This window comes from Macaca nemestrina, chromosome 12 (assembly GCF_043159975.1).
Source record: "Macaca nemestrina isolate mMacNem1 chromosome 12, mMacNem.hap1, whole genome shotgun sequence".
Lineage (NCBI taxonomy): Eukaryota > Metazoa > Chordata > Mammalia > Primates > Cercopithecidae > Macaca > Macaca nemestrina.
In genome coordinates, this window is record NC_092136.1 from 31,744,137 (window position 1) to 31,771,251 (window position 27,115).

General features: G+C 43.8%; 1 protein-coding gene across 2 annotated transcripts; it reads left to right on the top strand.

Moving 5' to 3' along the window:
* On the top strand, nt 1-22,960 carry LOC105471530 (CD59 molecule (CD59 blood group)). 2 transcript variants are annotated; one of them, XM_011724034.2, is made up of 4 exons: nt 1-156; nt 9,457-9,541; nt 14,762-14,863; nt 21,620-22,960. In XM_011724034.2, exons 2-4 carry the CDS (start codon nt 9,475-9,477, stop codon nt 21,835-21,837), a joined length of 387 nt encoding a protein of 128 aa, XP_011722336.1. In that variant the 5' UTR covers nt 1-156; nt 9,457-9,474; the 3' UTR covers nt 21,838-22,960. The 2 variants fall into 2 exon arrangements, with proteins under 2 accessions (XP_011722336.1, XP_070930996.1); XM_071074895.1 differs by lacking the exon at nt 1-156 and adding an exon at nt 2,531-2,553.
* Nucleotides 22,961-27,115: the final 4,155 nt, after the last annotated feature.

The window sequence follows — 27,115 nt, forward strand, 5'->3', positions numbered from 1 at the left end:
GGCGTGGCCGCGCGGTGCGGGAGCCTGGAGCCTGGGAGAGCAAGGGCATCCTGAGGGGCGGATCCGGGGGCGGAGCCTCGCGGGCTGGAGCAAAGAGCTGCGGGAGCTGAGCGCAGAAGTAGAGCAAGGCTGGAAGCGGATCCCGGGCGCCGCCAGGTAAGAAGGCTCGAGGGCCTGCAGGGGTTCGGGTGGGACGAGCCGAGGCGGCGGCGGCGGCAGTCTGGGCCTGGGCGGAGGGTCTGCGGGGCTACCCTTGTCCTTGCTTTCCACACGACCCCCGCCGGGCGAGCTTCCCGACGCCTGGCCCTTCCGCCCGTCACCGCGGCCCGGTGTCCTGGCCGAACCCTGGCTTCATTTTATCTACGAGGAAGGAGAAACGGGGAGCGCGCCCTCTCCAGAAGCAGCCTCCTTCCCCCGCCGGGCAGCCTCGCACCCAGGCCCACTGCCATCGCTTTCGTCTCAAGGGAAGCTCCGGCAGTTTAGAGGGACTGTGCCTTGGGGAAAGGCCAGCCCTCCGTGGTCACGGCCGTTACTCTCTCCCCTCGCGGTCTAAATGTAGAATTTTGAAAAGCAGGTGTCGGGCGAAACGGAATTTTTTTTTTTTTTTTGAGATGGAATTTCGCTGTTTTTGCCCAGGCTGGAGTGTAGTGGCACGATCTCGGCTCACCGCAACCTCCGCCTCCCGGATTCAAGCGATTCTCCTGCCACGGCCCCTGAGTAGCTGGGATTACAGGCATGCGCCACCATTCCCGGCTAATTTTTGTATTTTTAGTAGAGACGGGGTTTCCCCTTGTTGGTCAGGCTCGTCTTGAACTCTTGACCTCGTGATCCGCCCGCCTCGGCCTCCCAAAGTGCTGGGATTTACAGGCGTGAGCCACTGCGCCCGGCCGAAACGGACGTTTTAAGTACGACGTAGTGTTTTGTTCTCTTGGGTCGGCTCAGGCCTCACCCTTGTTAGAGTCTGACTGCTGACTTTTAAAAAAACAACATTAACCCGGAGGCGGAGATAGCGGTGAGCCAAGATCGCGCGGTTGCCCTACAGCCTGGGCAACAAGAGGGAGACTCCGCCTCAAAAACAAAACAAAACCACAAAGAACAAACAAACTAAAACCAACATTAGGCAGCGCGCCTTTTATGGCCGTTTAGTGATACCCAGGCTCTCCACTGGTCATTTCTGAAGTATTTAACAGCACTTTGTCAGTAAAACAATAGGCTTCACTTCATAGGGTAGTTGAGATGATTGATGGAAAGCGCTCAGCACAAACGCAGTGGCTGCTAATTATTTCAGGTACCCTGCGATCCCTGAGCAGTTGTTCAAGTTCTCCACTCCTGGAGATTTACTCCCAGTTCCCTGAAGAAGGCACAGAGCTCAGAATGTTGAGGGAGCTGGCAACGTTTGCCAAAATATATTAGTCCATTCTCACACTGCTATAAAGAAGTACCTGAGACTGGGTAATTTACAAAGAAAAGAGGTTTAATGGGCTCACAGGTCTTTGGGCTGTATAGGCTTCTGCTTCTGGGAAGGCCTTAGGAAACTTAGAATCATGGTGGAAGCAGAAGGGGAAGCAAACACACCTTACTTGCCAGAAGCAGGAGGAAGAGAACAAAGGGGAAAGTACTACACGCTTTCAAACAACCAGATTTCATGAGAACTCTGTCACAAGATAGCACTAGGGGGATGGTGCTAAACCGTTGGAAACCACCCCATGATCCAATCACCTCCACCAGATCCTTCCTCCAACACTGGGGATTAAAATTCACCATGAGATTTTGGTGGTGTATTAGTCCATTTTCATGCTGCTGGTAAAGACATACCCAAGACTGGGTAATTTATAAAGAAATAGAGTTTTAATGGACTCACAGTTCCACGTGGCTAGGGAGGCAGAAGGCAAAAGGCACATCTTACATGGCAGCAGACAAGAGAAATATGAGAGCCAAGTGAAAGGGGAAACCCCTTATAAAACCATCAGATCTTGTGCGACTTATTCACTAGCACAAGAACAGTATGGGGGAAACGGCCCCCAATGATTCAATTATCTCCCACCAGGTCCCTCCCACAACACGTGGGAATTCTGGGAGTTCCAATTCAAAATGAGATTTGGGTGGGGACACAGCCAAACCACATCACAAGGTCTTGCCTAATGGCTTGCATTCAATGTCATAATCATATGGGCCCTTAAAAGTAGAAGCGGCTCCTAAATATTTAATCAGAACTAACAGCTTCTTTGATAGCCCTGTTGGAAGAAACATTTCCAACCCTATCTAAAGTAACCTGGCCCTTATGCCAGGTCACCGTCTAACGCAGTGGTTCTTAGTGTGATCCCTGAACCAGCAGATACGCAGCCCCCGAGTGCTCAAAATGCACATTCTTGAGCCTTACACTAGCCCCACTACATTAAAACCTCTAGGGCTGGAGTCCCATCATCTGCTTAAGAGCCCTCCAGGTGATTCTGATGCTCCCTAAAGTTTGAGAACCAATGTTAGGACCCTCTTTTATTTTCGTCCTAGTCTTCAGCACCAGTTGGTGTAGGAGGTGAGACCTACTTCACAGTAGTAAGTATACTGATGAGTGAATTCCTTAAATGTTATTAAATAATTATTGGATGTGTTAAATGCTTTATGTTCACATTTATTTGGATTGCATATATATGTGCATACATATGTGTATTTGTGTGCGTATATGTAATATATATGTATATGTGTTTACATGTATATGTAATATATATTATATATGTTTATATGCAGTTGACCCCCAAACAATGTGGGGTTAGGGAAACTGACCCCCCCCACAGTTGAAGATTCAAGTTTAACTTTTGACTCCCCCAGAACTTAATTACTAATAGCCTATTGTTGACCAGAAACTTTACCAATAACATAAACAGTTGATTAACACACATTTCGTGTGTTATATGTATTGCCTACGGTATTCTTGTGATAAAGTTAGATAGAGAAAAGAAAATGTTACTTAGAAAATCATAAGGAAGAGAAAATCCATTATAGTTCTGTACTATAGTTATTGATACCATGAGTTTATGTCGTCTGTTTACAAGATGAATTACCTGTCTGAAATGGCAGGCGACCACAACTGCGGACCTCAATCTGTGGTACCTATCAAGCAGTTCAACTGTTTTTTTGGTAACATCATGACTTTTCTATGCTTCTTGGGAGCGTGTCCAGCATCACTAGAGGTACCCTGTATGGGTCTCATGTGTCATTCAAGTTTTACACTATTGTGCTTAACATGATAAAGAAAATACTCAAGAACTGCAAGAGATCACCTTTTACTGTGATATGCAATTTTCTAGAGAGGCAGACGGCTCACAGATAATTATCATCACATGATACTAATCCTATCCCTGATGATAAGTAGATCCTTGCAACACTTGAGCTCACTGCAGTAGCAACAGGAGGTGACTACGGCATTATTAACAGTACAGTATATACTATAGTTAATTTTATGCAGTATGATTTAATACTGCATCTTTACATTTGTTTACATTTCTCTTGACTTTGAATGTTGCCATGTATGGTCTGTGTGTGTGTGTGTAAGTTTTTATTTTTTGAGACAGGGTCTTACTCTGTCACCCAGGTGGGAGTGCAGTGGTGTGATCTTGGCTCACTGCAGCCTCAACCTCCCAGGCTCAAGCAATCCTTCCACCTCAGCCTCCTGAGTAGTTGGAACTACAGGCACACGCCACCACACCTGGCTATTTTTTTTGTAAAGATGGGGTTTTGTCAGTCTGGTCTCAAACTCTTGGGCTCAAGCAATCTGCCTACCGCGGTCCCTCAAAGTGCTGAAATTACAGGCATGATCCACCATGCCTGGCTAACACATTTTAACTTTATAATAGATTTGTGTATGTTTTTGGGTAGTGATTAAATAAACTAGTATCTCTATGCATTTTATGCATTCATGACATACCTAAATTTTTCTTAATTTTAAAAAATATTTCTAGGCTATGCAGTTTATGTAACAGTTTTTTCAATTGCAGATCTCCAAAAAATTTTCCAATATATTTTCTTAAAAAGAATTGCATATAAATGGACCCCTGCAGTTCAAATCTGTGTTGTTCAAGGGTCACATGTGTGTGGGTGTATATATTTAATTGATATTTGGGGAGCTGGTTGAGGTTTTTGGATGGACAGTAACACGTTTTCCTACTTAAAACAGTGGAAATAGGCTCATTGCATTTTCTACCCAAATACCTAGAACATTTGCTATCTAAAACATTTTCAGGAACTTGAAAAGAAGTGCCTGTATTTGTTTTTGTTTTTTTCTTGGAGATACTAAGTTTAAGCTCTTCTTTTAAAATTGTACTTTAAGTTCCGGGGTACATGTGCACAACGTGCAGGTTTGTTACATAGGTATACATGTGCCGTGTTGGTGTGCTGCACCCATCAACTCGTCATTTACATTAGGTATTTCTCCTAATGCTATCCCTCCCCCATCCCCCAACCCCAGGCAGGACCCGGTGTGTGATGTTCCCCTCCCTGTGTCCGTGGGTTCTCACTGTTCAGCTCCCACTTATGAGTGAGAACATGTGGTGTTTGGTTTTCTCTTTTTGCGTTACTTTACTGAGAATGATGGTTTCCACTTTCATCCATGTCCCTGCAAAGGCCATTAACTCATCCTTTTTCCAGCAAAGAACTATAACTCATAGTATTCCATGGTGTATATGTGCCACTTTTTCTTTATCCAGTCTATCACTGATGGGCATTTGGGTTGGTTCCAAGAATTTGCTATTGTGAACAGTGCCGCAGTAAACATACGTGTGCGTGTGTCTTTATAGTAAAATGATTTATAATCCTTTGGATATATACCCAGTAATGGGATTGCTGGGTCAAATGTTATTTCTAGTTCTAGATCCTTGAAGAGTCACCATACTGTCTTCCACAGTGGTTGAACTAATTTACACTCCCACCAACAGTGTAAAAGCATTCCTATTTCTCCACATCCTCTCGAGCAGCTGTTATTTCCTGACTTTTTAATGATCGCCGTTCTAATTTCTTGCTTCTCTAGTTCTTTTAATTGTGATGCTAGGGTGTCAATTTTAGATCTTCCCTGCTTTCTCTTGTGGGCATTTAGTGCTATAAATTTCCCTCTACACACTGCTTTAAATGTGTCCCAGAGATTCTGATACGTCGTATCTTTGTCCTCGCTGGTTTCAAAGAACATCTTTATTTCTGTCTTCATTTCGTTATGTACCCAGTAGTCATTCAGGAGCAGGTTGTTCAGTTTCCATGTAGTTGTGCGGTTTTTAGTGAGTTTCTTAATCCTGAGTTCTAGTTTGATTGCACTGTGGTCTGAGAGATAGTTTGTTGTGATTTCTGTTCTTTTACATTTGCTGAGGAGTGTTTTACTTCCAGTTATATGGTCAATTTTAGAATAATTGCGATGTGGTGCTGAGAAGAATGTATATTCTGTTGATTTGGGGTGGAGAGTTCTGTAGATATCTATTAGGTCTGCTTGGTCCAGAGCTGAGTTCAAGTCCTGGATATCCTTGTTAATTTCCTGTCTTGTTGATCTGTCTAATATTGACAGTGGGGTGTTAAAGTCTCCCACTACTATTGTGTGGGAGTCTAAGTCTCTTTGTAGGTCTCTAAGAACTTGCTTTATGAATCTGGGTACTCCTGTATTAGGTGCATATATGTTTAGGATAGTTAGCTCTTCTTGTTGCATTGATTGCCTTACCATTATGTAATGCCCTTCTTTGTCTCTTTTGATCTTTGTTGGTTTAAAGTCTGTTTTATCAGAGACTAGGATTGCAACCTCTGCTTTTTTTGCTTTGCATTTGCTTGGTAGATCTTAATTCATTGTGAGCAGCCTTCCACGCCCATTCTTTTCCTGGCTATGCAGTTCCCCACCATGGAAGTGTACCATAATATACTCATTTTCCTTATCTTTGGATGTGTGTGTCACTACATTGTTGCTATTTTAAAGAATGTTTGTATAACCTTGACTATTTCTTATTCCTGTGATGAAAGGTCTATCTGGAACTCCCATTATGGAAATGGGCTAGAGTCAACTTACGCACCACCCAGGAAAACCTGCCCTTCCTTCATCATGGGGAAGACTTGTCCCTACATATCTTCTTTGAGGGATTTTTCAGTTGTGCATTCTTTAGAAGAATTAAAAATTATTCAGAACAGTAGCAATATTACTAGAACAGTCTTTAAGGACAAACCCGCTGTTATTAATGAGTCCTGAGATGTTTGGAAAGGAATTGAGTGTTGATGCTTTCTGAGTGTATCTTGCACTTAAGTGCTTGGTTTGGGTGGAATGGTAGCACTTTTGGTTCATTTGTCATCTTATCTACACTTACCTTAGGGGCATCTTCCTTTTTTTTTTTTTTTTTTTACTTAAAATGGAGGGTGTTTTAGACTAGGGAGTAGTTTTACCAAAAGATAGATGATTTATAACTACTAGAAAAGGAACATAGTCATGTGTGGGTTTTCCGGATGTTTCTGATTGTAAAAGTAATACTTTGTTAATTATAGAATATTTGGGGAAAGGATGGAAAAAAGTAAAGGATCAGGAAGAAAAATAAAAGCCGTAAATGATCTTGCTTAGTGTTAGTTACCATCTACATTTTAGGGCATTTATAAAATAGCCTTAAAACAGTCAGCTATTTCTTTTTCTGCCTCCCACCTTCCTCCGCCCCCCATACACATACACACACTCCACGTGAACGTTTTGCTCTTGGAAATTCGTATTTTGGCAGTGGTTCCTAAAGGCCTGGTCTTATTTTGATCAAACAGCCTGACCTGGGCATCTACACATAGCTACTTCCTTTCTCTGCCATCTTGGCTTCCCCTGCAGTGTGTCATGGGATCAGCTATAGCAACAACCAGCCGGTCATGTGGAACTGAAGCTAAGACTTGACACTCCCCATCTGTCCCAGAAAACCGAGGGCTTCCTTAGGTTTGATGCCTGAGGTCTTCCCTGCTTACTCAACCCAGGGTGTTTCTCTGGCTTCCTCATCTCACATCACCCTTTGTCTGCCTTCCCATCCTTCACCCCCCAGCACTCCCTCCCCACGCAGTTTCTTCCTCAGGTAACCTCATTACGCCTAAGTTGCACTAACAGTGGCCACAGCTTTTTGAGTGCCATCTTTGGCCAGGCATTGTGCTATGCAGTACACATAACTATCCCCATGCTTACTAGCCAAAGCATGATCAGAGGTTAACACACAGCAAAGAGGTGACAGAGCCAGAACTATCTGGCCTTGTTCAGAGGCCTCCAGACTGAACTGGAACACCTGTGAAAGCAGGCCAATTCTTTCTTTTTTTTTTTTTGAGACGGAGTCTCACTCATCACCCAGGCTGGAATGCAGTGGCACAATCTCGGCTCACTGCAAGTTCTGCCTCCTGGGTTCACGCCATTCTCCTGCCTCAGCCTCCCAAGTAGCTGGGACTACAGGCGCCCGCCACCACACCCAGCTGATTTTTTGTATTTTTATAGAGGCGAGGTTTCACTGTGTTAGCCAGGATGGTCGCCATCTCCTGACCTCGTGATCTGCCCACCTTGGCCTCCCAAAGTGCTGGGATTACAGGCATGAGCCACCGCGCTCCACCCAGGCCAGTTCTTTCTAAGGCACTTCATCAAAGAACAGCTCCCCGTCAGGGACCCTGTGTGTTGTGGTGGTGTGATTTATGTCAAGGACCATTCCAAGGGAAGTGTCCTGAGCCGGCAGCTCCTGCCAGCCTGACACCTTTCCAGTGCCTAACCCGAGTCAGGAGGTTCCTTCCTTGCTGCTTCCATGGGGATGCCTGACATTGTAGCTACATTGGCTTTTCGTTTGTTTGTTTGTTTGGAGACAGGGTCTTGCTCTGTCATCCAGGCTGGAGTGCAACGGTACAGTCACAGCTCACTGTATGTAGCCTTGACCTCCTGGGCTCGAGCGATCCTCCCACCTTAGCCTCCCAAGTAGCTGGGACTACAGATACGTGCCACCACACCAGCCTAATTTTTTTAAATGTTTTTATTTTTGTAGAGATGGGGTCTCACTATAATACCCAGGTTCCGATCATGCTATGCTTAACTTTTAGGAAGTGTCTGGAGCTCTCTGTTTGGGGACCTCAGACCAGTACCTTCCTCTCCCTGCTCACTTGCAGCACTAACCTGAGACTGTAAATCACCCTTCCTACTCAGAAACCACTGAAAATGGGGAACCAGGCAGGCCGCTGGCAGCTGCTGGAGCCCAGGCCCCTGGGAAGGTCCACATGGGGGATGGTGTCCCATGGCAGGCTGTAGGTTTCAGAGCCCAGCGGGTGGTGGGGAGCCCTCAATTTGTAAGGAAAGGCCAGGCCACAGTTGTCTTTCTTCCTGGTTCCTCACATATCATAAAACCACCTCTTTCTTACCTCCACCACCCACATCTCCAGGCTTGACTCACTGATTGTTTTCTTTTTTGGACAATGTCAGACCCTGCCCTTTTGCTGGAGCTTCTCAGTCCTCCACTGGCCTGTATCAGCAAATTCCTAAGTAGCAGATGACCTTTAAGATGTGAGAGGTGATGATTCCACAGAACCTGGAAGGAAGGGACAGGAAGGATTGTCAGGATTGTCAGTTCCCCAGGGAACTCTGCATTTCTGACTTAGGGAGGGTAGGTGACTCACCCTTCCAAGAACCCATCTGTCTGTCCGGGCCTATGGGACTCTGGAGAATAGAATATGGAGTACCTTGGTTTACAGGCGCTGCCACCTCCTTATTTCAAGATGGGTTCAGGGATGTAGGGTTGGAGTTGGGAAATTTCTTAGTTCTGCTATGGATGCTTTGTACTTAGGCAAGTTCAAAACCTCCCCATGCCTTAGCTTCTTTACTGGGTAAAGTAGGGTTGGAGGCATTTCAGCTTTTCCTTCTCACCTGATGCTATCACTACACATCTAGGCATTTGTGTAATGGAAGCTTACAAAGTTGCCCAATACCTCTCTTCATGTGCCCAAAGAGAGCAAGCAAGTGTCCCCATTATAATTCTTACAGTGAGGAGCCAGAGCTTCCAGGTATGCTAAGCCGTTGCTCCCTGTTCTGCTGCTGAATGCATGCTGGTGCCTTCTAGGGTCACCCCTTTGGTCTGATTCACTTAGTGCTATGGCTCAGAGAAGTGGCCCTCTGTTGCAGCCAGCAGCTTGCGGTGGGGCCAGTAGAGTGGGAACCACAGTGACTGTATGAGTCAATTTGGTCATATTGTCGTTTGAGTCCCTAACCCTGATGGGGAAGATAGTGTTATTCCCACGGTGTGGTAGTGCATGCTGGGGCTTATAGGGACTGAGCCTACTGAAGGGTATATGGTGCTGTGGGTTAGAGCTGGGGCATGGCCCGGGGATTCAGTGTGTCTTGACTTCCCCTGTAAATGTTCCTCTCAGAAGCCTCCTTGGCCTTCCAGCCCTTGGTTTTTGAGACAACCAGCAGTCATTTGTTGGTTCCTGACAGTCCTTCCTGTCCCTTCCTTCCAGGTTCTGTGGACAATCACAATGGGAATCCAAGGAGGGTCTGTCCTGTTCGGGCTGCTGCTTGTCCTGGCTGTCTTCTGCCATTCAGGTGAGTGCTCCAGTCTCAGGACACAGATCTAGGCTGCCTTGGACATGAACTCCCTTCTTAAGCCTCAGTTTCAGCCCCAGCTCCTCCTCCAGGCCTGGCTTGCTTTCTTTTGCCTTCCAGTGTTACAGGTCTGGGGTTGTATGACAGCTCCTTCCTGTGTTATGACCTTGTCCTCAGTGGGGCATCTTCCTGAGTTACAGCCCTGTCCTGGGTTACAAAGTGGCTTTTGGCAGGGGTGGGTCAACACTCAGCGGCTGAAGTTTCGCTCCTGTCACCATAAGCTGCTTGGGGACACCAGTGGATACCGTTCTTAGAGTGCTGTGCAAGTCCATTTGGGGTCCACTCTGCTTAGAGCCATCCGAGCTCAGTCCTTCTGCTCTGGGGCTCCTCCTATGTTTTGATGATGATGATGGTCATAGTTACAGCAGCAGCAGCTAACTAACCCTGACAGCATTTATGTGCCAGTCACTACTCTAAGCATTTTACATGTATTTGCTTATTTAATCCTCATGCCAACCTGATGGAGTTGGTGGTATTTTTATCCTTGTTTTACAAGCAACAAGATTGAGGGCCCCCCCAAAATTAATAACTTGTCAAATAACACACAGAAGTGGTACACTGGAATGTGAACACAGTCTGGCAACTGCTCTTCCCTCCTGCTCCAGGCCACCTGTCACTGGGCCACTGCTTCCCGTCAGTTACCCTTCACCTGGTTGCTGGAGGAAATTGTGTGCTTCTGAGTCAACTTCTATAACAGTGGAAACACACATGCTTCATTGTAAGGATCAGATGTGGTTGCCTGCCTGTGTCATGTTGGTATAACGTCTTGGCTGCTGCTGGATTTTTGTTTTTTATAAATATGGTTGGTGGGGGAAGCAGAAAAGGAAGTAGCAATACAGTGAGCAATTTAAAAAAAGATTTCCATACCACCGTAGCATGTCTTAGAATATTAGTAGCAACCGGCCGGGCGCGGTGGCTCAGGCCTGTAATCCCAGCACTTTGGGAGGCCGAGACGGGCGGATCACGAGGTCAGGAGATCGACACCATCCTGGCTAACACGGTGAAACCCTGTCTCTACTAAAAATACAAAAAACTAGCCGGGCGAGGTGGCGGGTGCCTGTAGTCCCAGCTACTCCGGAGGCTGAGGCAGGAGAATGGCGTGAACCCGGGAGGTAGAGCTTGCAGTGAGCTGAGATCCGGCCACTGCACTCCAGCCCGGGTGACAGAGCAAGACTCCGTCTCAAAAAAAAAAAAGAATATTAGTAGCAACCATATATTGACTGCTTATTGTTTACTGGGGACTGTGCCAGAGCCTGTCTCATTTAAATCTGTCTAACCATCCCGGGAGGTCGATGCTATTACCTCCCATATTACAGCTAAGGAAATGAAGGCAAAGTAGTAACTTGCCCCAGGACACACTTTAATATGCTCTCCCTTTCGGAGCAGAAAGAGAAGTCACAGCACCCCTCCCTCCACTTCTGTGATTCTAGCCAGGGTGCACAGTAATGTGGTTCACCTGTGTTAAAACACTATATTTTTTCTATAGTTATTTTTTTAAATTCATTTTTCTTTGTTCCTTCTTTTTTTCTGTCTCTGCTGCTTAAGTTGGAATATTTTCTAGAATTTTAATAGCCCAGTGATATCCTACTTCTAGCAGTCTGCATTTGTTTATGGAGCAAGCTTGGGACCATCAGCTTCTCTCTGACAAATCTTGGGTTGCACATCAGCCCTTTCTCAGAGAATTGAGATGTGAAGCTCACACGCCCACAGATGAGAGGCCTTCTTTGCTGCTGCCCAAAGGGTCTGAGGACCCTGCAGTGGAACTTTCCTCTGAACTCTGCCTCTCGTAGTCCAGGGGAAATCTCGGCTACCCTGGCTTAGTGGCTAAAATATCAAACCGTTGTCCACTGACCTATTGCTTGTTTTTTTGTTTGTTTGTTTGTTTGTTTTTTTCAGGGGGACAGAGTCTCACTCTGTCGCCCAGGCTGGAGGGCAGTGGCATGATCTTGGCTCACTACAACCTCCGTGTCCCAGGTTCCAGCGATTCTCATGCCTCTGTCTTTTGAGTAGCTGGGATTACAGGTGCATGCCACCATGCTTGGCTAATTTTTGTGTTTTTAGTGGAGGCGGGGTTTCATCACGTTGGCCAGGCTGGTCTGGAATTCCTGACCTCAAATGATCCACCTAGCTCAGCCTCCCGAAGTGTTGGGATTACAGGCCTGAGCCATTGCACCTGGCCCTGTTTTTGACCTCAGTTTCCCCCATAATCTATAGTTTCCTTCTCTTCCCACTCAGGTCAATTAGAACATCATGGTTAACCAACCTTGGATTTTAGAACTGACAGCCTGAGTTTGAGCTCAGCTTGGTCACTTAGTAGCTGTGTGGCTTTGAACAATTTAGTTAACATCTTAGTCTTAGTTTTCTCTTGCAAAATGGGGATGAAGATAATTGAGCCTACTTCTCTTAACAATCCTATGAAGAGCTTTAACAATCCTGTGAAGAGCTTAGCACATCGATGCACAGATATTTGAACACTGAATGAACATGTTTGCCATGAATACTTTTGCCCACAGACGTTCCAACCATGGGTTTTAGCCTTTCCTTCTAAAGGTTTCTCAAGAAGCCAAATGAGCCCAGGATCTGGTCAGTACAAAAATCCACATGTACAGGTAACCTTTTAAAATGACCCTCAAAAATGGCCAGTCTCAAGAACAACACCTGTCATCTTAGATTCTTTCCATTTCATGAGCATGAATACACGTCAGGCACAAGGAAGGGACCAGAGAAAAATTGCATCTTTGTGCCTTCTCCTTGTGGCTTCCCTCTCATACAGTCATGACAGCCGCAGGCTGACAGTGGGGGAGAATAAACAAAGCCGGTGGATAGGGCCCTGCCCACACGCCCCAAGGCTACCGAGGCTGCCGCCAGCTCTGCTGCTTTGTAGCCAGGTGTCCTTGGGTGAGTCACGTCACCTCTCCAGACATCTGTCTTGTTATCTGCAAAAAAGTGGGGAAGGAGGGGGTTGGTTTTATTTTATTTTATGTAGACATGGGTCTCACTCTGTCTCCCAGACTGGAGTGCAGTGGTGCAATCTTGGCTCACTGCAACCTCCACCTCCCCAACTCAAGTGATTCTCGTGCCTTAGCCTCCTGAATAGCTGGGATTACAGGCATGTGCCACCACGCCTGGCTAATTTTTGTATATTCTGTAGAGGTGGGGTTTCACCATGTTGGCCAGGGTGGTCTCAAACTCCTGGCTTCAAGTGATCCACCCACCTCGGCCTCCCAAAGTGCTGGGATTATAGGTGTGAGCCACCACACCTGGCCTAGTTTTTGTTGTTGTTGTTACTGTTGTTGTTTTTTAAAACTAATATTTCAAGGCATTAATCTGGAACCTTCACAAGTCAGAGGGATCCTCTGTTGGGTAGGATTTCACATCTGTGAGGGCAAGCATGGCCATTTTAGATGCTCTAGAGAACTGGGTTCCTGTCTGTGCTCAGGAAGTGAGGACCCACCTTCCTTCCACTGGACTTTCCACTGAAAAGTCTCCTCTTTCCATGGTGATAAACCTAGGCTTCAGCCTTAGAACTAGAAGTCAGCTCTTGGGCTCTAAAACCCACACTTGGTTTAACCATGACATTCTTTTATGAAATTTTACATGTTTCCTCTTTGAAAATATCTTTTCATACAGGTGGGTACTGCCAAATACTGATGACATGGCAGAAGTCACATGGCAGGAAGATAGTTTATCTCTGATGATGGAAAAGGGGTTATCTATACAAAGCAGGACGATTTCCTTCCAACTCTTGCTTCCTTAGTCTCTCCCCATCACATGTGTGGACCGTAACTCATCTTTTCTTGTCACTGTTGTTATAAAAATGGAGAAGGAAAAATAACCCAGTAAAACCTGACAGCTAGCAAGGATGAGTCCTAAGAATTGACTGGGAGCAATAATTGTTTTTCAAGCTAGGGAACTGGAGGCAATTTGCTTCTGATGTAAGATGACCCTCATGTTGTGTCTGCTGGTACCCAGCTCTCCTATGGCCATGGGTTTAAAGTGCATAGCTGTTGTCTTTGACAATGTGTACTCCTGGCATTTGGTCAGTCCCTTAGAAGCAGGTAGTTCAGTAATGATACCTTATCCCAGAAGTTATCAAACTTTTTCTGTACGGGACCAGCTGGCAATTTTTTTTTTTTTTTTTTTTAATAGTTTCACTCTGTCACCCAGGCTGAAATGCAGTAGTGCAATCTTGGCTCACTGCAACCTCTGCCTCCTGGGTTCAAGTGATTCTCCTGCCTCAGCCTCCCAAGTAGCTGGGATTAGATGTGCGCACCACTATGCCTGGCTAATTTTTGTATTTTTAGTAGAGACGGGGTTTCGCTATGTTGGCCAGGCTGGTTTCAAACTCCTAACCTCAGGTGATCCATCCTCCTCGGCTTCCCTAAGTGCTGGGATTACAGGTGTGAGCCACCGCGCCTGGCCCAGATAGTAAATATTTTAAGCTTTGCAGGTCAAGAGGCAAAATCAAGGGTATTATGAGACTTACCTCAATAATAAGAGAAGAAACTAATTTTCACAGATTTTTTTTTATTGGCAAAATTCACAACATAATAATTGAGTCCAACCATATAATATGCATCTACTAATGAGGGGAATAGAATTCTTTTTAGAGGGATAACCATTTGCTTAATTGAGGTTCAAAATTAGTGTTCCCTCTCATCAAATCAGTTGCAGATGTTCATCTGTTAATACTGATCTGTGATGACATTTTATGTATTTCATTTTTGAAAATGTATTTTCATGCAGATAGGTATTGCCAGACACTGATCATCAACCCACAAGGATGTGATTTAATTGGGCATATTCATTGCTTGGAAGACACTTACAGAATTCTGTTTGTTTCTCTTGGTAATTTCCTCTTAACACATCATTACATTGCAGACTAATCTCCTTCCAGTTGCAGGTTAGGAGGAAGATTCTCAATTGCACAGTTACATGGATTTTCAAATGTGGATATTTCCTTTGTGCTCGCATCAGGTTCCAAAAAATGTTGCTGGAACTGTAGTTTCAATTTGGAAAGATATGACTGCTATACATTTGTGCGGGAATGGAAGTATACCACAAGTTGCCGACTTTGGGCCCACATTAATGGAGATGGTGGGCTGCCAGGGAACAAGTCAGTGTTGCTTTAAGAGATCCTTACTTTCTTCCTGATTCTAGGTCATAGCCTGCAGTGCTACAACTGTCCTAACCCCACTACTGACTGCAAAACAGCCATCAATTGTTCATCTGGTTTTGATACGTGTCTCATTGCCAGAGCTGGTAAGAGCCTACCCTGTCTGTCTCCTAAATGTAAAGGGGTAATAAGTGCCTGGGAAGAAAATTGTGCCACTGTAATCGCCATTAGACTTGCATCAAGTAATAGCTGCTGTTTATTAGCATCAGGTGTGTATTGCGTTAAGCACTTTGTCCATGCATTTTATTTTATTTTATTTATTTGTTTTTTGTTATACTTCAAGTTCTAAGGTACATGTGCACAACGTGCAGGTTTGTTACATATGTATACATGTGCATGCATTTTAAATTTAATGTTTTGTACTTCTAAGGGTGATCTTTTATTTCCATTTGATAAATGTGGAAACTGAGGCTCAGATTAAGCAACAAACTATTGTCAAGTAACCAACTCAGGAATTGAACATGGAAGTCCATCTGTTTCCAAAGCTTTGTACCCTTTAACAGAAGCCCTGTGCTGCCTCCTCAACCTTGGAGAACCTACTGTGTGCCCAGCAGAAGGTTAGGAGCTAGGGATGCAAAGATAAAGAAAAGACACATACAGTTAAAATTATGACAAAGGCCTGTTTGACTGTCCTACATGACTTTATGTATGCCTCTGTCTCATTCTATGGGGTATCTGGTATTTTCAGAGTCCTGAGGAGACTCAAGCTGAGCTCAAAGCACAAGTAGGAGGTAAGAGGGATAAGTAGGAGGTGTGCCTGCGAGGGGCAACATCTGGTACCAGGGCTCGGTAGCCTCAGAGCAACGTGTTCATGAATGTGGGGGTGGGCAATACTAACATGCACCAGTCCTGTCCAGTCTGCATTTTCCAAATTTGTGAGACTACGGAATATTCACCTCCGTCAACCCTGTTAAAATGGAGTTTAGGAAGTGGTAGACAGAGGAAAGAAACCAGCAAAGACATGCCCTTCGTTCTTGCTGGTATGGTTCTGGATAGAATCGATGTGTGCAAATGATGCCAGCGAGGAATGATGGTTTCAGAATGTTCTTAGTGTCCAAGGTAAAACCCCAGGCTTAGATTTCTAAGAGATTAATAATAAAAACACTCCACAAGGTTCTTTGTACTCTTAGATCTTCTACACCAACTCCCCCCAGTGTCAACATCAAGAAATGGTGAACATGTCAGGTAAACTCAGAAAAGCCTTGGAACACCCACAGGTTCACAAAAGCCTGAGATAAAGAAGATTAACTTCCCCAGAAAGGAGAAATCCCTCAATAACTAAAGACAAATTATAGTTACCCTGTCTAAAAAACCAGGAGCATCTGATAATTTTGATATAAATTGCTGAATTGCAGCTAAAACTGCAAACCCTCAATTCAGAGTTCTTGATTCTGTAGGGGACCAGTCCCTCTGCCTCCATTGGAAGACCGTGTTCATTCACTGTTAATGTAGAAAGTGTAGTAAGGCCCCTAGAGAAAACGTGGTCATTATATATGAGCACAGAAGACCTGGCTCTTTAGCTTAATCAACTGTGTCTCTTGGACTCCTCACTACTAAGTATAATTAAACTAAGTATAATTTCCAAATGAGATTATCAGAGCAATCACTATGTGTTGAATGAATATTAGAGCAGCAATTAGGAGCACTGACTTCTGTCTTGCCACCAGCTAGTTCTCTCCACCTCTGTTTTTCATTTATGAAATGTATGTGTTGGACAGCAGAGGTAGGGAGGAGAGGAAAGGAGGTCAGAGCCAAGATATTTTTCCAGCTTTTAAATCCCAAAATTTCTTATAAATGGTTAATGTAAACAAAAATGAGACACACCTATTAAAACGACCAAACTCCAAAACTCTGACAACTCCAGATGCCGGTGAGGATGTGGAACAATGGGAACTTTGTTTTTTTGTTTTGGTTTGTTTTTTGTTTTTTGAGACAAGGTCTTGCTCTGTCACCTAGGCTAGAGGGCAGTGGTGCAATCTCTGCCTCCAGGGTTCAAGTGATTCTCATGCTTCAGCCTCCTAAGTAATTGGGATTACAGCCATAAGCCACCATGCCCAGCTAATTTTTATATTTTTAGTAGAGACAGGGTTTCACTCTTGCCCAGGCTCATCTCAAACTCCTGGCCTCAAGTGACTGCCCGCCTCGGCCTCCCAAAGTGCTGGGATTACAGGCATGAGCCACCACACCCAGCTGCAGTGGGAACTTTGATTCATTCCTAGTGGGAATGCAAACCAGTATAGCTACTGTGGATGACAGTTTGGTAGTTTCTTACAAAACTAAAATATAACACAATATATAATACTTGATATTTTGATAATTATGTACAGTATATATTTTATAATGACTGTGTTGCTGGCTTGTGTATTTACTATATTTTTAAATCATTTTAGCATGTACTCCTTCTACTTATTTAAAAAAAATGTTAACTATAAAACAGCCTCTCGGGAGGCTGAGGCAGGAGAATTGCTTGACCCGGGAAGCGGAGGTTGCAGTGAGCTGAGATCGCGCCACTGCACTCCAGCCTGGGTGACAGAACAAGGCTTTTTTTTTTTCTTTTATTTCTACAAAGAAAAAAAAGACAAAGCAAAAAAGAAAAAAAACCCAGCCTCAGCAGGCAGGTCCCTTCAGGAGGTGTTCCAGAAGAAGGCATTGCTGTCCTAGGACAGGACAGCCCCATGCGTACTTTTACCCCTGAAGACCTTCTAGTGGGACAAGATGAAGAGGTGGAAAACAGTGATACTGATGATCCTGACCCTATGTAGGACTAGGCTAATGTGTGTGCTTGTGTCTTCGTTTTTAACAACAACAAAAAAGTTTAAAAACAAATTAAATAAAAAAGGTTCTGACTGGGCGTGGTGGCTCACACCTGTAATCCCAGGACTTTGGGAGGCCGAGGCAGGTGGGTCACGAGTTCAGCAGATCAGACCATCCTGGATAACATGGTGAAACCCCGTCTCTACTGAAAATACAAAAAATTAGCTGGGCATGGTGGCGGGCGCCTGTAGTCCCAGCTACTCGGGAGGCTGAGGCTTAAGAGTGGCATGAACCCGGGAGGCGGAGCTTGCAGTGAGCCGAGATCATGCCACTGCACTCCAGCCTGGGTGACAGAGTGAGACTCCATCTCGAAAATAAATAAATAAAAATAAAAAAGCTTATAAAGTAAGAATAGAAATAAAATATTTTTGTACAACTGTATAACATGTTTGTGTCTTACACTATTATTACCAAGGTAAAAACATTTAAAATTAAGTTTCTAAAGTAAAGTGGCAGCAAACTAGGGTTGATTTCTTAAAATAAACTTAGTATGGACTAAATGTACAATATTTAAAACATCTACAGTAGTGTACACTAATGTACACATTCACCCACCACTCATTCACTGACTTCCAGTCCCACAAGCTCCATTCACGGTCAGTGCCCTGTACAGGTGTACCATTTTAAAAATCTTTGTATCACATTTTTACTGTACCTTTTCTATGTTTAGATATGGTTAGATACACAAATATTTACCACTGTGTTACAGTTGCCTACAGTATTCAGTAGAGAAACATGCTGCACAAGTTTGTAGCCCAGGAGCAACAGGACATACCACATAGCCTGAGTGTGTACTAGGCTAGTCCATGTAAGTTTGTGTAACTGTACTCTATGACGTTCGCACAGCGACGGATATGATGGTGCTATGCAAAGTAAGTCTAGAAGAGAGAGAGGTTGGCTGCTAATTCAACCAATATTTACTGGCATCCTAGCAGTATAAACCATGGAAGTATAAGCCAGGTTAAATTAGTCTTGAAGGGGCCTCTGATGACAGTGCCAAGTGGTCATTGCTATAATGATGTTCTGAACAAGGACCACATTTAAGGGTGCCCAGGACAACTGAAGACTGTTGGCTTTAGATAGACTTGAGCCAAAGTATACAAAAAGAGTGGGGAGGAGAAAACCTTTAACACTCCAGGGACTCTGATATAATCCACTTTTATGTGGATAATTCCGAGGCTGGCTTTGGTGAGAAGATTACCATCGTAAGGCTGTTGTTTGAATATGATAATTCAAGTAAAGCACTTTGGTATGCTGCAGGACACATAGTAAATGATTAATTGGTAGCAATGATTAATAAATTACTGTCTGTTCTCCCCAAGCTGCTAGGCTTCCCTAATTAAAATTCTGACAGCTTTAAAGCTTTTCAAGTTCCAGTGCTTACTTACTATTACATAAAGCAGTAACTTGTCTGAATCACCAGCAGCCTCTAGTACAATATTAGAAGCTTCCAGTTATTTAGTTAAGACTCCAGCAAGTAGAGGCATTTCTAGAATACTCTATCTGGACTCTGCCACTTGACCAAACTTCATTAAATTCCAGTCCAAATACCCATCCCCTCAGAGGAGAAGGAAAGGACAGTTACGCCTGCAGTTATAAACTGAGAAGTGTTGTGTTCCAGGCTTTTCATGGAATTGGGTAAATTAGCTACAAACCTGAAATAAGGAAGTATGCATCTGCATTTTTTTTCTTTCCAGCACAGACGATAAGAAAACAGTTTCAGGGCAAGGACAAATACCTTCTTATGACCCAGTATCTAGCACATAGGCACTCAGTTATTTTTGGAGAAGAAAATCTACCATAACACCACTCTCTCAACTAATACATTTTTCGCCTAACATGCTTTTTCTGAATATTAAAAAACTACGATAAGATACTTGGAGCATATACTTCTGGCCTTTATTTTCCTGTGTGCCCAAGGCTATTTTTCCAAAAATGGGACCATGATGGCATGTTTTTGTAGAAACTTTTCCTGTATTACTGAATAATCTAATGATTTTTAAAATGAAGTTTTAAATATTTTAAAAATAAATCATCCATGTGGCAAATTTTAAAAACTCAATAGAAAGATAAACGAGGTGTATTCTTCCATGATGATAACACCATTAAATTACGTGGGAATCCTTCTAGAGAATGGCAGAAGTATATATACTTGGGAGTGGAATTGCTCAGTCAAATGGATAACTCTATCTTTAACTCTTTGCGGAAATGCCACATTTGTCCAGAGTATCTGTACTATTTTACATTCCCATCAGCAATGTTTGAGGGTTCCAGTTTTTTCCACTTCCTTGCAACATTTGCTATTTGCCATTTTCTTCATCTTAGCCATCCTAGTGGGTATAAAGTGGTATCTCACTGTGATTTTGATTTGCATGTTCCTAATGACTAATGATATCAAGCATCTTTTCATGTACTTATTGGCCATTTGAGAATCTTCTTTGGAGAAATGTTTATTCAAATCCTTTGCCCTTTTTGTTTTGTTTTGTTTTATTTTGTTTTGTTTTGTTTTTTAAAGAGCCAGGGTCTTGCTTTGTTGCCCAGGCTGGAATGCAGTGGTACAATCATAGCTCACTGCAGCCTTAAAGTCCTGAGTCCAAGTGATCCTCCTGCCTCGGCCTCCCAAGTAGCTAAGACTAAAGCTGCAACACCCTGCCTGGCTAATTTTTAAATTTTTGTGTGTGTATAGAGTTGGGATATCACTATGTTGCCCAGGCTGCCTCAAGCAATCCTCTCACTTCAGCCTCCTAAAGTGCTGGGATTACAGGTGTGAGCCACCACACTGGCCTCATTGCCCATATTTTAATTGGGTTAGTCTTTTTATTGTAGAGTTTAAGAATGTTTTCTATATCCTGGATACTATGCTCTTCCATATGACTTTAAAAAAAAAAATAGAGAGGTGGTCTTGCCATGTTGACCAGGCTGGTCTCAAACTTCCGGCCTCAAACAATTATCCCGTCTCGGCCTCCCAAAGTGTTGGGATTACAGGTGTGAGCCACCGCGCCTAGTGTTTTCCATGTGATTTGCAAACATTTTCTCCCTTTCTGTGAGTTATCTTCTTATTTTTTGGTAATGCCTTTTGAAGCACAGAAGTTTTAAATTTTGATGAAGTCCATCCAATTTACCTTTTTTTCTGCCCACACCCCACCTTTTTTTTTTTTTTTTTTTTTTTTTGAGATGGAGTCTCGCTCTGTCGCCCAGGCTGGAGTGCAGTGGCCGGATCTTGGCTCACTACAAGCTCTGCCTCCCGGGTTTATGCCATTCTCCTGCCTCAGCCTCCCTTTTTTTTTAATCAAGCTCCTTCCATGTTAGCACTCATAGGCCCATGTCATTTCTTATCTACGTGGACTTGCATTGTAAGAAATTCTATTGTAATTTCTTTAAACACTTTTTAAAAATTAATGGACTGGGTTGTTTTCAGGCTTTTTTCTGTACAGATACTGTCCAGTGCTACAGTGGCCCTTCTTGAGCATATATCTTAACCTCTTTTATACATAGCTTTGGCTGGGCATGGTGGCTTACCCCTATAATCCTGTCACTTTGGGAGACTGAAGCAGGAGGATCACTTGAACCCAGGAGTTCAAGACCAGATGACTGGGCAAGAAAGTGAGACCTTATCTCCAAAAAATAAAAATAAAAATAAAAAAAGAAAAGGAAAAGGAAAAAAACCCCAAGTAACTTCATAGTGTAAACTCTGAAAGTGGTATTGCTGGATCAAAGGGGACATGTGTTTAAAATCTTGGCAGATACTACCAAATTTCCCTCTTAACAGTATAAATGCCTGTTCCTCTCCCATCCCACACCCACAACTATACTGGCTATGATGAGACCTTGGTTTTCTGGAAAAGCTCTATTTAGAGATGTATCATTATTTACTTAATTGTTCTCCTTTATAACCCACCTGGGATGAGCATCTTGTCTAGATGTCTCTACTTGCACAGGATACATATGAAATACAATTGAGGGTTCAAAGGCAGATACAGAACTCTTCCCACTTACTTTCTTACCCTTGTGTGTGTGTCTCCCCACAGGGTTACAAGTATATAACCAGTGTTGGAAGTTTGCGAATTGCAATTTCAATGACATTTCAACCCTCTTGAAGGAAAGCGAGCTACGGTACTTCTGCTGCAAGAAGGACCTGTGTAACTTAAACGAACAGCTTGAAAGTGGTGGGACATCCTTATCAGAGAAAACAGTTGTTCTGCTGGTGACCCCACTTCTGGCAGCAGCCTGGTGCCTTCATCCCTAAGTCAACACCAGGACAGCTTCTCCCATACTCCCCGTTCCTGCATAGTCCCCTTTCCCTTGCTGCTGCATTCTAAAGGTTTGATATTTTCCAACCGGATCCTGTTGGGAAAGAATAAAATTGACTTGAGCAACCTGGCTAAGATAGAGGGGCTCTGGGAGACTTCGAAGACCAGTCCTGTTTGCAGGGAATCCCCACTTGAAGGAAGAAGTTTAAGAGTGAAGTAGGTGTGACTTGAGCTAGATTGCATGCTTCTTCCTTTGCTCTTGGGAGGACCAGCTTTGCAGTGACAGCTTGAGTGGGTTCTCTGCAACCCTCAGATTATTTTTCCTCTGGCTCCTTGGATGTAGTCAGTTAGCATCATTAGTACATCTTTGGAGGATTGGGCAGGAGTGTGTGAGCATCCTCTCTCACATGAACGCTTTCGTAAACTTCAGGGCTCCCGTGTTGCCATGGAGGCATGCCAAATGTTCCATATGTGGGTGTCAGTCAGGGGCAACAAGATCCCTAATGCAGAGCTAGAGGACTTCTGGAAGGGAAGTGGGTAAGTGTTCCAGATGGCAGGGCATGAAAACTTAAGGGAGATACAAGTGGCTGAAAGTCGAGTTTTTCCTCTATCTTTAAATTTTATATGGGCTTTGTTATCTTTCACTGGAAAAGTATAATAGCATACATTAATGGTGTGTTAAAGCTATTTCCTCTCCTTTTTTTTTTAAATTGGAATGGTGGGATATCTTGGATTTACCACACACAGTTACAGAATGAACACTCCGTACATGTGACTAGCAGTATTAAGTGTGCTTATTTTAAATGTTACTGGTAGGAAGGCTGTTCAGGTATGTGTGTATACAGTATGAATGCAATGGGAACAACCTTTGTGGTTACAGTTTGAGACTTCCAGAGGTCATCCTTAATAACAACAGATGTGCAGGGTTGTTTTACCGTCTGCATCCAGCCTTCTGTTAACTCCTAGCTGACTCAGCATAGATTGTATAAAATACCTTTGTAAGGGCTATTAGCACAGTCACACATGTTTGAGGCTTTCAGAAGCTCTTTCTAAAAACTTTTTCCTTTTCCCTGTGTATTCTAGTGAATAAAGCTCAAGATTCAGTAGACCTTAATAACATTTGTATGTTATGATCTTGGCTGTATTTAATGGCATCGCCTGACTTTTGCAGATGGAGGAATTTCTTGATTAATGTTGAAAAAAAAAACTCTTGATTATACTCTGTTAGACAAATTGAGTGCAGTGAATGATGCCTTTCTGAAAATGAAATATAACAAGCGGATGAATGTGGTTATGGCCCAAAAGGATAAAAGCATATGCAGTATGCTTAATGGCAGTAACTGAAAGAAGACATCCTGAGCAGTGCCAGTTTTCTTCTGTTGATGCCATTCCCTGAACATAGAAAAATAGAGACTTGCTTATCAAAACTTAGCATTACCTTGGTGTTCTGTGTTCTCTGTTAGCTCAGTGTCTTTCCTTACATCATCTTTAATCCTCAGTTTCAAGACAAAATACTAGGTATGACTCTTTCCTCAATAGGAATTTTTTTTTTTTTTTTTTTTTTTGGCCGAAGGAAGTACTGACCATGCCCACAGCCACTGGCTGAGCAAAGAAGCACATTTCATGTGAGTTCTAAGGAATGAGAACGAATTTTGATGAATTTGAGCAGAAAATGAATTTTTGGGAACTTTTTTGGGGGCGAAGAGGTGGGGAATTCAGCCACACTCCAGAAAGCCAGGAGTCGACAGTTTCGGAAGCCTCTCTCAGGATTCAAGATTCGAGGATGAAATTGGCTTACTGCTATCTTGTGTCATGTACCCACTTTTTGGCCAGACTACATTGGGAAGAAGGCAGTCCTCTAAAGCAGAATCTGGGTGCTGCTAAATGGGGAGATGGGAAGAGGGTTGTTAAGCTGTCCAAATCAACAACGGTCATATAAATGGCCTTAAACTTTGGGGTTGCTTTCTGCATAAAGTTGCTGTGACTCATGCTATAGACAAGGTTGAGTACCTGGACATGAAGGCAATCCTGTAATGTAAAGATATTTACAGTATTGCCTTTGGGTCCAGTCTTGCCTACTGGCTCTTTGCTCGAGAGCCACTACCCCATGCCCTCCACTCATCTGGATTTACAGGAACTGTCATAGTGTTCAGTATTGGGTGGTAACCCCATTGGATTGTCCCCTTGAGGGGATGAGCTAGGGGTGCAAGGTACACCTGATGAGTAGGTCAATTGAGCTCATGGTATTTCCTGAAGATGCTAATCCATTTGCCGAACTGAGTCTTGAATGTACTGGGGGCTTCAAGGTATGGGTATGTTTTTCTTGTGTCCTTGCAGTCAGCCCCCATGACTTCTCATGTCACGTATGTCCTGAAAAAATAAGAGCCTGCCCAAGACTTTGGGCCTCTTGACAGAATGAACCAGCTTTATACATCTGAGTCCTCTTGGTAAGTCCTTTAGCAGTGTTCAAAGTCTACTAGCTCACATTAGTTTCGGTTGCTGCCAACAGATCTGAACGAATGCTGACAGATCCCCCTGAGGGCTTCTTGATGGGCTGGCTGGAGCTAGTACTGACATTCATTGTGATGAGGGCAACTTTCTGGTACAGGGTTCTAAGCACTATGTTTTATATACATTTTCATCTGTACTTGCACCTCACTTTACTCAAGGGGAAACTGTGCAAAGTTAGCTGGATAGCTCAAGGTCACTTAGGTAAGTTGGCAAGTCCATGCTTCCCACTCAGCTCCTCAGGTCAGCAGATCTACTTCTCTGCCTGTTTTGCATACTCTTTTTAATATGTGCCTAACTTTGGAAAGCCTAGAATGGGTTCCTGGTGCTTTTTTACTTTGAAGAAATCAGTTTCTGCCTCTTTTTGGAAAAGAAAACATAAAGTGCAATTTTTTTTTTTTTTTTTTTTTTTTTTTTACTGGAAAGTTACCCAATAGCATGAGTTGAAGAGCACCTAGTTAGTCCTTCCTGGAAACAGAAGATCATTTCAAAACACTATCTGCCAGTCTGTTTCTCAGTGTCTGCTACTTGTAGATATTTCATTTCAGGATAGCAGCAGTTAAATCCGTGGATTTTGTAGTTAGGAACCTGAGTTCAAACTCTCTTCCACTAATTGGCTGTGTCTCTGGACAAGTTTTCTTTTTTTTTTTTCCCCCAACCTTTTTGAACTTTCACTTTCTACACCTACCTCAAAGAATTGTTGTGAGGCTTGAGGTAAAGGGTCTGCCAGATAGGAAGATGCTAGTTATGGATTTACAGGGTTGTTAAGGCTGTAAGAGTCTAAAACCTACAGTGAATCAGAATGCATTTACCCCCACTGACTTTGAAATAAGTGAAAACTAGCCAGAAGGCTCTTTTTCAAATTACTTATAGGTTATTCAATATAAAATTTTTATAATGGATATCTTATTTATCTAAACTAAAGCTTTCTGTTTATACACACTCCTATTATTCTGGGGTAAGGTAAATGACCACAGTACCTTAATTTCTAGGAGGGTGCCTGTGATGGTTCATTGTAGGTAAGGACGTTTTCTCTTTTTCAGCAGCTGTGTAGGTCCAGAGCCTCTGGGAGAGGGGAGGGGCAGCATGCGCCCAGCAAGGGACTGAACTGGGAAACTGAAGGTTCTTTTTACTGTGGGGTAGGGAGCTGCCTTTCTGTGATCAGTTTCCCTTGGGATGTTGCTGTTCCCCTCCTTGCTATTCATGGCTATATACAACGTGGCCAACCCCAGTAGGTTGATCCTATATATGATCAATGCTGGCGCTGACTCTGACTAGCCCCACCCAACCTGCCTATAGGTTTACAGATACATTAATTAGGCAACCTAAAACATTGATGCTGATGTTGGTGTGACATAATGCTATGGCCAGAACTGAAACTTAGAGTTATAATTCCGGTATTAGGGTTCTCCAGAGGGACAGAACTAGTAGGATATATGTATATATGAAAGGGAGGTTATTAGGGAGAATTGGATCCCACAATTATAAGGTGAAGTCGCACAATAGGCCGTCTGCAAGCTGGGATAGAGAGAAGCCAGTAGTGGCTCAACCCGAGTTCAAAAACCTCAAAACTGGGGAAGCTGACAGTGCAGCCTTCAGTCTGTGGCCAAAGGCCTGAGAGCCCCTGGTAAGCTACTGGTGCACGTCCCAGAGTCCAAAGACTGAAGAACCTGGAGTCTGATGTCCAAGAGCAGGAAGAGTGGAAGGAAGCCAGAAGACTCGGCAAACAAGGTGGACAGTGTCTACCACCACAGTGGCCATACCAAAGAGGTCACCGATTCCTTCCTGCTACCTGGATCCCTGAAGTTGCCCTGGTCTCTGCACCTTCTGAGTCTAGTTCTTAAGAGCTTTCAATTCCATGGGCTGTCTCATAGCCCTCCAATAAATTCTCCGTGTCAGCTTCTGTTGCTTGTGGACAGAAAATTCTGACAGACCTACCCTATAAGTGTTACTGTCGGGATCACATGAGAACACACAATCACTAAGTGTTAGCTACGGTTATTTTGCCCAAGGTAGCATGGCTAGTTGATGCTGGTTGATGGGGCTTAAACCCAGCTCCCTCATCTTCCAGGCCTCTGTACTCCCTATTCCACTAAACTACCTCTCAGGTTTCAGTTTATTTTTAATTCTTACTCTGCAAGTACATAGGACCACATTTACCTGGGTAAACAAGAATAAAGGCTGGTCTGCATTTTTTAGAAACTTTCTTGAAAGGGAGATGGGAATGCCTGCACCCCCAAGTCCAGACCAACACAATGGTTAATTGAGATGAATAATAAAGGAAAGACTGTTCTGGGCTTCCCAGAATAGCTTGGTCCTTAAATTGTGGCACAAACAACTTCCAGTCAGAGCCAGCCTCCTGCCAGGAAGAGGGGTAGGAGACTAGAGGCCACACATGCTGCGGCCTTGCCCTGAAGGCTGGGGTGGCAATTTGGAGGCTGTCCAAACACCCTGGCTTCTAGAGCTGGCCTGTCCATTTGAAACCCCAGCTCTGATGCTAATCAGCCACCCTCAGGCAAGTTACTTAACCTTACATGCCTCAGTTTTCTCATCTGGAAAATGAGAACCCTAGGCTCAGGGTTGTTAGAAGAGTTAAATGAGTTAAGACAAGTGCCTGGGACACAGTAGCCTCTCGTGTGTTTATCATTGTGTCCTCAGCAGGTCGAATAAACAGCTTCTCAGGTGTGAGGCTGGCGCAATTATCTGGAGTGGGTTGGGTTTTCTAGGATCGACCCCCTGCTGCATTTTCCTCATTCATCCACCAGG

Bases quoted from the DNA above. Each gene is read 5' to 3' on its own strand.
- LOC105471530 (XM_011724034.2), top strand. From the start codon at position 9,475: ATGGGAATCCAAGGAGGGTCTGTCCTGTTCGGGCTGCTGCTTGTCCTG. The intron at 9,542-14,761 runs GTGAGTGCTCCA...TCCTGATTCTAG, and splicing joins GGCTGTCTTCTGCCATTCAG to GTCATAGCCTGCAGTGCTAC. The intron at 14,864-21,619 runs GTAAGAGCCTAC...GTCTCCCCACAG, and splicing joins GTGTCTCATTGCCAGAGCTG to GGTTACAAGTATATAACCAG.